General features: G+C 41.0%; 1 protein-coding gene across 1 annotated transcript in view; it reads right to left on the bottom strand.

Moving 5' to 3' along the window:
- Positions 1–8,004: 8,004 nt before the first annotated feature.
- The window catches only part of Rsu1 (Ras suppressor protein 1), a 186,641-nt gene continuing 181,975 nt past the window's right edge, over positions 8,005–12,670 (bottom strand). Inside the window, exon 9 of the mRNA XM_046423028.2 lies at positions 8,005–10,471. Within this exon, the coding sequence (XP_046278984.1) occupies positions 10,369–10,471 (103 nt within the window). The 3' untranslated portion in view covers positions 8,005–10,368. The remainder of the gene's footprint in view (positions 10,472–12,670) is intronic.

Below are 12,670 nucleotides of genomic sequence, written 5' to 3'. Positions count from 1 at the left end.
AGAAAAAAAGATGCAGATGCTACTTCCCCACTTTTTTTGATAAGGAGCCCGAGAGGCAGGTATCCTGGTGAGTCTATGAAATCCCACGGATGGACCACATTAGAATCCATCTTGTTGGTGTGCTTGGTATTTTATTTAAATGATCCATGACTTGTGCCTGGATGTCCAGAGTCTTTGTCTTCATCCTGTCATTAATTTGCTGAGTGGCTCCTTCAAGATTCTCTGACACCTGTTTTTCATGTTATGAGCATTATTTAAGAAAAAAGTAAATGTGGACAAGATGATGAAAGCATTTTACTTCTCAAAGGTTTGATTAAACTAAATCGGCTGAGGAGGAAACAAATCTATCTATTCGTCTCCATATATAACGGCATAAGTTGCTAACTATATGCAAGGAAGCATTTCTTGGGAAAATGTGAAAAATATAAATGTGGTAAGAACTCTTTTATAATTGCATACATATGATCTCTATAACGTTGGTGATCTCTGTTCTCTTAGAGTCAGAAATCATAAGGAAAATAAATCAATGAGCCGCTGGGAGGGCTGGGTGGGTGCCCTTGAAGAGGAAAGTGGCACAATAAAAACTGTAAAAGAAATGTCATTAACTGAGTCAGTGTGACGATTTGGTGTCTCACTTTGGTATCATTGGATAGCTCTGATTTTATGACAGTTTGCTATGTATTGATGCAAGGGTGAATATAACTTGTGCCCAATATTCTTCATGGTGAAATTTAGAGCAAATTTATTTATTTTTCATTAGTGTCAAAACTAAGATTACGTGACACCTTCCCAGTTCTCAGTTTCCTGAAGACTTTTCCAATGAGGACCCACCACTGCTGTGGAGTAAGATGGTGGCCCCGTTGCCACCTCAGGTGGTTCAATAAGCACTGGAATGGCAGGCCTTGGTAGGCACACAGCCACGTGGCCTGAGAAAGCTCACCATTCTGGTGCTCCTTTGCAAGGCCATCTGACATATCTCTGATCCACCTCTCCAAAGTGGCCCTTTACATATATCTACATGAGAACTAAAATCATTAAAGTATCCTGTGCTTTAATCCTTCAATGGATTCCCTTTGGCTTTGTAATAAAATTTGAACTCCATAATGTGGCTGAGGAAGCCTGTGTTTGACCTCTTCCTGGCTGGAGGAAGTACCAAGCCCTTATTTGGTTCAAGGGCTTCAGGTTGATCCTTTGCGTCCTGTCTGGTAACTTCCACCTTCCTTCAGATGAAACATTATTATCTCAGAGATTTTCAGGGATGTCCCAGCCTCATTTGGTCCCTCTTGTTATTCTGTCTTATAGCACCAAGTTCTTCCCTTTCAAAGGATTACCAAACTTGTACCTACATGATTATCTGTGTGACTATTAGTTTATGGGTGGTTTCCTCCATTAGACTAGGCTTTCCATTCTACGAGGGCTGTGATGGTGCCTGTTTCATTTAAAATTGTCTGCTCTATAATTAGGATAGTGTCTTTCTGTAATAAGTGCTCAATAAACAGCTATTTAAAAATTGTTTTAGAGAAATCATTAGCATTTAAAAAATTAAAGTTGTATTTAGTTACTTATTTTAAACATTTCATACATGTAGGTGGTTTTTTAAAAAGGGTACACAGTGAACAGTAAGTCCCACTTTCAACTCCTTGGGGTTACCCTTGCTACGTCGCTTACGTGAGATAATCTGTGAACATATAAGCACATTTAAACATATTTAACAAATATCCTTTTGATGAATGAATTAATGAGTCACACCTATTATTACAAATCTATCATAAAAGTTTTTCAGGCAACTAGATGAGAGCTTTCCATTCTGTTCATAACTTTATAAATTACATCTTTCCTAGGCAACAAAAATTGGCCAAATTATATTGTTATATTGTGTGCATGTACAAATGTATAATAACAAATTCCATCACTATGTATAACTATCGTACACCAACAAAAATAATTTTTAAAATATATAATTTAGCTAGCTCAGGATTAAAAAAAAAACAACTTCTTGTATTGATTAATTTTGTCTTTGTAGCTCCAGATCAGAAAAAAAAACATAAATGCAGAGGGTCACCCTAGACCTATAAAAGACACAATATCTTTTATTTATTTGTATGTGGTGCTGAGGATGGAACCCAGGGCCTCCCATGTGCTAGGTGAGCTCTCTACCGCTGAGCCACAATACCAGCCCCCCAAATAAAATTTCTTTAATGACATAAGCAAAAAGTCTGTCTTTCCTCAGAAGATGCAATTCCATTCTTAGACCTTGCTGTAGCAATAGCAGTGCGTGATTCCTGTTTAGGGATCGTTTGATTCCTATTAATTGGGGAGCTATGTTCACACTAGGAATGGGATAGGGCATCTCTCTAAGGCCCTCCCGGCTCACAGGCTGGATCTGAGGAAGCTGGTCACACACAGCTCTGAGCACACCAACCATGGAACAACGGAAGCTGCAGATACCTCTGGTCTGCTCTGGCCCTTGGGTTCTCTCCATAGTGTCAATGGCTGCTGACCACGTGTTATGTTATGTGGTCTGCTTGAGGCTGATCCTAGGTGCTGTATGGATTTCCTAGGGGCATTGTGACAAATCACCTCTGATGTGGTGGCTTAAATCAGCAGAACCTTATTCTCTCGTAGCTTTGGAGGTGAGAAATACATGATCTAGGCCTCAGCAAGACCCTGTTCCTTCCCAAGGCTCTATGGAGAGAGCTTTCCTGGCCTTTCCAGCTTCTGATGTAGCTGGCAATCCTTACCATCCCCGGCCTTGCCGCTGCATGAGTCTAGTCTCATCGTCACACGGCTGCCTCTCTTGTGTCATCACAGTCCTCTTACAAGGACAATAATCATTGTATTTAGGGTCCACCCAATACAAACTCATTTTAACTTAACCAGCACTTCAGCAAAGACTGTTGAAAAATAAGGTCATATTCAGAAGTTAAAGATGAGCTTGAAACTTTCGGGGTGGGGGGGCACTATTCAATCCAGAACAGTGCCCCAGGTGGAAGACTTGTGACCAAGGAGAACCAAAGCTGGTACCCGGTTTGAACAAGGATGCCTCCCTTGGCAGCTTCTTCCAGTCAGCAGACCCCGGCCTCTTCATCTGTGCAGCCTCCACACACCTGTCATTTCAACAATGAACTTGCAGACTGATCTTTTTAGATCCAGTGTCATCTTTAATGCCTTCCACTGCAATCCCTCTCATTACTGACCCCAACCAACACTGCCAATAAAACCACACCATACCGGAGCTGCCGAGTGGCTAGACAATCTTGAATCTAAGACCCAGTCTCCAGGCAGAGCCTTCCTTAAGGAAAACCTTGGTCTCGCTGCTGCGTTGTGCATGATAATTAAAGTGGCTCTTTGTTAAAATCAAAATATAGCAAGCAGCCCACACAAGCAGCGGGACTGTCGCCTGGTGTGGCAGACATATTTTGGGTGGTACTCTGGAGAAATTATGAATGGATTGTGCTGCTTCCCTACTTCCAGCTTCTAGTGACTGGTACAGCTTCCCCCTGGGACAGCAACAAGGTGGTTTTGCAGAGGACACTTTTGCACAGAAAACACCCTTTTCAGTGTGCTGAGCAGGAGCTGCTTCAAGAAGAGACAAGACTGGTCTTGGGATTTTGGAAAGTCAGATGCCCTCCAGGGTGGGTGTGGTGGGTGGGCACATTTTCAGGCTGAGGGAACAAGTATTCTCAGCCAGGTAACTGATGGCTTGCTCCATTCTCAGAGCAGAACTGGCATGTTTTCTAAGTGGCTGGTGATGAGCGACTCTAATTCAAGGTCTTTTCTGATAACACTTCATTCTTACCTGACCCTGAGTCCTTAATTCACTCCCAATTCTTGCATCTGCAAACCTATTAGATGTATTTCCTGACTTGTTGGAAAGTCTCCAAACATCCCATTGTAAGATGTGGCCTCTACATTTCTGAAATGGGTGTAAATGCTTAGGGTAAATGGCAATAAGACATTAGAAATAGCTAGTGGAAGGAGCATTCATTCATGCAGTATTATCTGGCTATCTACTATGTTTAGGCACTGTACTTGTTATGAGGATGCCAGGATGGATAAGGTGGGGTCTCTCCTCCAACTCTGAGCCCACTAAAATCAAAGTCCCAGGTGTTCTGATCATGCCAGGTGCAAATTGCTGGAAAAGGGAACCCAAAGCCACTTTCTTTCCAATTTTTTTTTTTTTTTGTGCTGGGATTGAACCCAGGGCTTTGTGCATGCAAGGCAAGCACTCTACCAACTGAGCTATGTCGCTAGCCTCCAAGGCTACTTTCCACCTGTTTCAGGAGGCACTGCTCTTTGGGTGGGCGAAATCCCTTTTAGAACAAAATATTCCCTTAATGGGATATCGTGGAAGTGCTGCATTTGGGGATGAGATTGGAAAACAGCAATTTGTTCTCAATTTGTTCTTATCTGCTTTGGTTACCTTTTACCCAACAGGGAGATGCTGTCACCTGACCAAGCATGGGGAACAGAGACACTAGAAATCAAAAGTCCAGCCTTCTAGAGATGAGATAATGCTTCATTCATGAACCTGACTTTCAGCATGCATTGACTTAAATGTGTTAATAAAACAAACAAAAGAAGAAACTCCAATATAAGAACTGATGGCAGGGGAACTGATATCCTTTGCTTGAGAGTCAAAGGAAACTTGTTTTCCATCCTTGTTCTGCTATTTGATAGCTGTGCACCTTGGGGAAGTTCCTTAATTTCTCAGAGGTCAAATTTCCTACCAAATGAGAATGATCCTTCAGTGAGAATAAGATGAAAGAAAACAAAGTCCCTGTTATAAGGAAGGCCCTCAGTAAATAAATGCCATTAGTAATAGAGAGAGATTAAGGGGAAATTTTAGTAATAGAAAATTACCAAATTCTATTATATACAAAATCAGCATGAGATAGGAGGTAATACCACAACATATTTATATGCAGTATTATTAAAACATGGTCTTTCTAAAGAACACAAGGGTCTCCTAAAAATGTTATTGATGGGAAGGAAAATCAATCATATGTATGAACGTGTATGTGCATAAAACATAGGGATGCACATACCATACATATATACTATGTCTATAACATAGTATATATAGTATGACTTTATATTATAGATGGAGAGATTTACATATGAATGATTCATACCTAATTAGAGGTCACAGAATATCCAGGTAGAACAGAGACTTTTAAACTTCCAGTCCTGTTGCCTTTGAACATCACTCTGGAGAAGTGAATTTTGGTGAGGAATCTCCAGGTTTTTTTGAAACTAATTCCCATGGACACAGGTCCTTCCTCTAAAACTCATAGCCAGCGAGTGGGGTCAGGGCCCTTTGGGTTCCAGCCTTACCAAAGTAATTGTTGGTTGTTTGAGGAAGGCTGTCATCAAGCGAAGTATGATGGGATCTTTGCACAGGAAACCAAAAATTAGGTAAAAGTTCATTTGAACTTTACAGGGTTGAATAAACTTTCACCTGTAATAATATTCAGGATCATTTTTTTTTTTGCCTAAAGGAAAATTTGGTTTTGATAAAGTGGACCCAGTCACCAAGTAGAAAGCCCTAAAATGATGTCTAATCATTTCCCCCTTCTTTCTTCCTTAAGGTTAACTTGACATTATTCAACTAGCAATGGTTCTTAATTCAATTAGACACACATTACGAAGTCCTCACTATAGACCGGGCACCATTCTGTTGATGGGGTTTAATAGCTAATAAAATAAACAGCAGTTTTTCTATGAAGGTCCAGATGGTCAATTTATTTTTTTATTTTTATTTTTGGTTTTGTGGGTCATACAGTGGCTGTGACAACCAATCAGCTGTGCTGTCACAGCACAAAAGCAGCCACAGACAAGATGTAAATGGGAATGGCTGTGTACCAATAAAACTTTATATATAAGAACAGGCACAGGCAGAATCTGGTCTGGGGTTCAAGTTTGCTGATTCTTTTTCTTAGGAAGCCTACAATCTAGGAAATGAGGGCACCTGCCTTACAATTTACAGCAGGTTAACCAGGGTACTGAGGTGACTTTTTAATAAAGATCTGAACTTGATGAGGGAGTTATATTTGGGAGAATATTATAGAACTAAATAGTCAACAAATCTGTTAGCCAACAGAGAGATGCCTGAATGGGGAAGAGCCTGAGGCCAGGATGGCTGACACAAAACGAGTGGAAAAGTAGTAGGAGGTGAAGGAAGAGAACCATGGCCTATAGGACTCTAGATCATGGTGATCTGGGCTTTTACTCTGAGCCCAAGGAAATAAGGAGATGCCCCTGGAAGATTCTGAGCAGGTGTCCTGATCTGTTACAGGCATTTATAGGATCACTGCACTGAACAGGGCCAATAAGGGCAAGTGTGAAAGTAGGTTCCCCATTGAAGGACACTGCAATAATCCAGGTGAGAAGTGATGATGACCTGGACCAAGGCTGGATAAGATGGCGAGAGTTTTTCAGTTATGCTCCGATCATGAAGGTAAAGCCTAGGGGATTTTTTTACAGGGTAGATGTAGCACATTATGATTGTGAAGCTTTGTTAGAAATTTAGCTTCACAATGCAATACAAGAAAAAGCATTAAATACATGGTCTTTGGAAGGAAGTATTAAGCACAAAGAGTTTTCACAGTTTTAGCAATTAATATTGATACAATGATTCAATCAGCCCAGTTCTCTCTGGATTCATATTATTTTTATCTGTATCTATTCCAATTTATTAAAATGTAGTTTCACCTATGCAAAGTGGTATCCAAGTAACTAACTTCTATTCCAAAGAGTGCAAAGAGTGAATCTGGTGTGACTCTAGGCTAGGCAGGGTATTTCCCAATGGGGGTTGGGCAGGTTCTTAGTGTAATACCTGGTGAGCAAATGACTATGGTCAAGCAGCCATGGATGCCACAGCTTCTTTTCAGAGATCCAAAATACACATTAAGATGGTAAATCTCTGAGCAATGTTGCAGAAAGTAAACAATAACTAGAAAAATTTCTAACTATGAACATCTTTCTTTAACACCAACCTTCCACTTTTTCTGCTTGTTCCTCTTTTAGCTGAAAAAGAAAAAAAATAAATAAATAGAATCATGATAAACAGAACACATAACTTCTAGAAAATAAACACCTTTCTCCTAGATCTAAGAAACATTATAAAATTTATTGTCAAATAACCTGCCCTATCTATATCATGGGTTCTTGTGAAAACCCAATGTGATTACGTGCACATTTGCGCACCATCCTTAGTGAGATATCCAGCCATATGCGCAAGACCAGGGCTTTACATAAAATGAACCCCTGAGAAAGATGCTTTAGTCAAGGGATAAAACATATCCCCAGGTTCCACACAGACTCTGAGCATTGGAATAGAGGGTACTGTTGTAATTTAGTCCTGCAATGTCCTCAAAGGTCCATGGGTTAAAGGGTTGGTTACTCGACTGTGGTGCTTTTGGAAGTTGTTGGAACCTTCAGGAGGTGGGGCACAGTGGGAAAAACTTAGGTCACTGAAGTCATGTCCTTGAAGGGGGATACGGGACCCTGACACCTTCCGTCTGTTTCCTGGCTGCCCTGGGGTGAACAGTTGTCCTCTGTCTGATACATGATCTTACCACAATGTATGGAGCTCCCAAAGGCCCCAAAGCAAGAGACTAACTTATGATAGACTGAAATATCTAAAACTCTGAGCCAAAATAAAACTTTCCTCCTTTTAAGTTGATTATCTCAGGTCTTTTGCCTGAGTGATGGATAGCTAACACAGGTAACTTTAATGATTATATGACACTCATGGCCAGAACATCTGATATCACTCTTATACTTAGAAGGGCAGATTATCTTTATTAAAAGACCACTTTTTAAACTGTGCATTTTTTGTTAATCCAGATATCAAGTAACCAAAAAAAAAAGAGTATAAAAGATGTAGGAACACATTTCAGTAACAAAAGAAAAGAGCCAACTTGACATTTTATATTACGCTTTGAATTCAAATATCTCGTCTTATTTTCTGAATAACATAAGATACCATAATATACCAACTTCGTTTTGAAAAAATATGTATTTAATGTTTCAGATTACAAAAGTGCACATGCTCATTACAGAAAATTTAAAGTACAGGATATGCATAAAAAAGAAAATAAAGTCTTAGTCCCCCATGTACAGATAATTGGTCAGCCTTAAAACTGTGTTCTGTTTCCATTTAATATTTTTATGTGCACATATTTTAAATACACAATTTTCTTTTTACACAGCTGGGGCTATCCTTATGTAGTTAGTTTTTAAAATCTTTTTTTTTTCTACTTAACCAGAGGACATAATTATCTCCCTTTGCCCCTAGATATTATTCAATTTTTCTGTCTGCATGGAAATCTATCATGGATTTGCTTCATTGATTAAATCATTCTTAAATTGGTGGGCATCTGCCTCCCCCCCCCACACTTTCATTGTACATACAATGCTATAAGGACAATTCTCAAACACAGCTCTTCGAGTGCATCTGACAGTCTCCTCAGGATAAATTCTTAGAAATAAGAATTCTGGGTCCAAGTACACAATTTTAAGGTTTTTCTACTTGTTATCAAGCTACTACCACTGTGCTGGAGATAAATCTATACCATAGCCATGTATAAGAATGTTTATCTAGCATACCGACTTAAAGAATATTTGCACATTTCTTATTGTTGCACTTTGCTTGTTTTTCTTTGATTTGTATTTTTTAATTACTAGTGAAGCTCTGCTTGTTTTATTTTCCTTTATGTTTCTTGTGATATTTCTTCCCTGTGAACTTACGTGGATTGCCCATATTTCTATCTAGAGCATTCATCTTTTGAAAAATAAAATTACTTACAAGCTGTAAATATTACATTTTTACTAATACTTTGTTGCCAATTCAATTTTCAGCCAGGTTGTTTCAACCAACAACAGTACAGACATTGTTCTTCCTTCTGCAATTTCATAAACTATAAAATCAATTTAAAATATTTTGGCTGAGGCAAACATGGCACCTATAAAAATTACATCAACTCTGCTCCCCGGCAGGTGATGGCACCTGTGGATTTCCTTTCCCACAGCAAAAGTTCTATCCGGAAGTTATCCAGAAGCAAGAAGATGAATTGCTAAGTCCCTTGAAATGGAAAGTGCCTATTGGAGGAATTCAGGACTTTTTGTTTTGCTTTGATTCTGGCTTTTTACAAGTCCTAGTGGTCTTGCTTCTGGGAATTCAAGGGGATGATAGGAGATGAGTAGCTGAGAAGGGTGAGTCCTTCTCCCACAATTCATTACCCACCTATTGTGGAGAGGCATTCAGGAGTTGGCCGCCCTTTTGAGAGCACAAGACTCCTGCTTGGATTGATTTTCATTTCTATACCTACTACATCCTGTGGAGAAGAAGGAAAGCCTGCCTATGACAGATGTTAAACAATTGGTTGTTTAATGACTCTGCCACTCCAGTTTCCATACTGGGTGTGGTGTAGATTGTGCACATTTACACAACTTCTTTGGCATCAGAGTCTCCGAAAAGAATGCTTTGATATGAGCAGATTTTCTGCAGCCATGAAAAACATACTTGAGTTTTTTTCTTCTCTCCTTTTCACAGCTCTTGTCTACCAGTCACCGAAAGAATGCTGCTTTCCAAAATCCTTTGGCAGAAACTCCTAGAGATTTGTTTTTCTGCTCCTGCCTAATTTAGCAACAGTCTTCAAAGAAGAAAAAAAAAAAAAAAAAAACCTTGACAAACTGATAGGAGAAGAAACTCTGATTTCATTTTGCTTTTCTTTCATGGAAAGTTCAGTGGATCATCTATGACCAATCAATCCGGATAAGATAGTTCAGGGGGAGAAAAGGTAAACAAAAATGCGTACACCCTAACATCAAATTGTTCTTTATTCTAGTTGAGAAACAACAAGTGATATTACAAATTCAAGATTTTATGAAAATCATTTGAAAGTTAAATGAATGTAATAGCTTGGTGGTGAAGGAAGACTTTGAATGAGACAAAATAAAGAGTTAGGTGAATTAAAAGGAAAGAGTGAAAAGTGTTAACCGTGACAATTAAATGGTTACATGATTTTAATTATTCTTTTAATAATAAGCCACCCCAAGATGTCTATTCAAGGACCTTGAGTCTGTGCCTAGTATGGAATTTGCAGTTGAATTAAAGCTTTGCTTCCTGCCTTTGGTGATTTTAAGGAAATAAATGGAAATTGGTTTAAGACCTTACAAAAATCTACCACCTACCAAAAGAACGTAAAAGGTAAGGTGGTGAGCCCTAGAAACAGAGAGTGAAAAGTTGTTGTTGTTTTTTTTTTAAAAAAGCCACACATGCATTATAGTTATTTGTGAGACAGAGCAAGAGAGACAGAAGAGTTAAGAGAAGAGGCCAGGAGCCCAGCTTGTGCCAACTCCTCATTTGTTCTTGGCTGCCAGGGGTTTCCGGCTGATCTTTTTTGATTTGTCATTATTCTTCTTCGGGGGTTCTGGGTTTGCCTGCATGTGTCTGCCGTAGAGGCTGAAAAGAGAAAGGGAGGAAACCGTGAGACATAGTTCACCAATGTCAATTTCTATTGGTCGAGCTTTCAAAATAGATTAATCTCCAGAAACATCCAGGTAGCCAAAGGAAACCAAAAGATCACCTGCTTTTTCTGGGCCATACACAATACTCTATTGAAGGATTCACAACTGTCGGACCCACGTGAGCATGAGCCCATGGAGCCCGTGCTGTGACGTCCAACCATGGACAAGCCTCCTGTAATTTTGCAGGGCTCCTGGACTGTGAGAGCAGGTGATGCTCAGCCAGTTCCAAAGGCTGAAAGTGCATAAGTCGACAATGACAAAAGTCAGGTAGAACTGAAGAGACAGAGTGTCCGCTTCATGAAAAGTGAGCATCATGCTTGGCCTAAAAGCCCAGGGGCTGGCTAATGTGACTAAGAGCAATGGTGTCCACGTCTACTCTGGCTGCTCACGAGTGATTGATAGTGAGGGGATGGCTACCGCACATCAATGCCACATTAATAAGTACTGCTGATTAAATGTTGACAAAGTGCCCTACGATGACAGTGGATGGCATTCACTGCGGAGCGGCGCAGGCTCTGTGGCTGAGAGGATTTCACTGAACAGCAGATAGTAATTAATCTATAATTTATGAGTAATTCTGATTAAACTAAATTAAAATCCACCCTAAAATAAATACAGCTGAACTTTAGCTCTCCTTATTGATATCCCTGTGTCTCCCAGAAAGCCCTCCAGGCTCTCAGCCCTCTCAGTTCCTCCAGAGGTGGGGAGGGGGGTTGACATGGCTGCCACTGCCACTGCCACTGCCTTGGACTTACAGAGGAGTGCTGGCACAGGTGACGCTGGTTCTAGTGCCCACTCAAGGAATCTCACCCATTCTGGATGCTGCATTTTCTGGCCACATAGTGTAACACTATTAGCAATGTACTGGTGCTTTTGATGACCTTGGCATATGGCTGACAGGATAAGGGGAGACGGACACATGAATTTTCCAGCTGACTGTGTGGATAGGGAAAGGAGGGTCACCATGGTTGGCAAGCCATGCTGGATTCTGTCTTTTCCAGAGTCTTCCAAGTGTGTCTCCTTAAAAGTGCTGGGGATGTGGCTCAGAGGCAGAGCACTTGCCTGGCATGGGTGAGGCCCTGGCTTGATCCCAGAACGACAAAAAAAAAAAAAAAAAAAAACCACAAAAAACAAAAAACAACTTGTTGGTTTCACCAACAGTGGTGATGCAGAGAGGTCTCTGCTCTCACAGTGTAGAGTTGGGAGTTGGCATCAGGGGGCCCTGTGAGCCAGAGGTGGCACACCCAGCCAGGAGTGGGGGAGGGCATCTCCTGTGTCAAGAAGGTACCACATGGCTAGACAGGTAGCATAGGAACCTCCAAATGGGTTTTCAAGCTCTATCGCAATTAGGAGCTTAGAGAGCTTTGTACCAATGTTCTGGAGATATAGCAGGCCCATCCTGCCCATCCTGGCAGTATCTGCTCTGCAGCCACAGGGGCCACTTCCTTCCCAAGAGAACCTGCTGTCTTGGAAAGCACATCTTTAGAACTACAGATGCAGCCCTCCTCCACCACATTTAATACACAGTGACAGATCCCGGGGAGACCAAGCCATGAACACCTGGGGGCTGTGACTCCCAGGTAAAGAACCTCTGGTTTAGATGGAGAAGAATTATTAGAAAGTTCAACCTTACTTCCGATGCTGTCCCCAATTCCCAGTGCTATGTCCTAGTCCTTGAAACTGGCGAATATGTGAACCTACAGGCAAAGGGATTCGGCAGGTGCAGTGAAGTTAGGGATCCTGAGAGGGGAAGGGCATCTGCACTATCTGGGTAGGCACAACCTGTGCCTCTCCTTCCCAGAATCTCTCCCAGGCCCATCAAACAGGTAGAAGAGAACCTGAGCCCAATCAGAGCCATCCATTATAGTTGCCATCTCAGTTGACACACTCTGGAACATACTTCTCCTTTGAATAGTCCTTGTCCTTCTTCTCCTAAAGATGCTACTATCTGCATGCTTGGAGCTTAATCCTGTAGCGTGACAACCCCTGGAGGCCTCTGGTCTTGAAGTCCTCCCACCGGCACAAGCAAAGGTCTCAGCTGTTCTGTGGGTTCGTTCACACAGGCGCCTACGGACTCGGTATCTTCAGCTACACAGCTTTCTACAGGCTCATATCTCTTTCCTGTTTCCCAACC

The sequence above is a fragment of the Marmota monax genome, unplaced genomic scaffold, assembly GCF_021218885.2.
Source record: "Marmota monax isolate L192 unplaced genomic scaffold, Marmota_monax_Labrador192_F-V1.1 WCK01_AAM20220418_F8-fsc00098, whole genome shotgun sequence".
NCBI classification, from domain to species: Eukaryota; Metazoa; Chordata; class Mammalia; order Rodentia; family Sciuridae; genus Marmota; species Marmota monax.
Note: the sequence above shows the minus strand (reverse complement) of the source record. Positions and strands in the feature narration are given on the sequence as shown.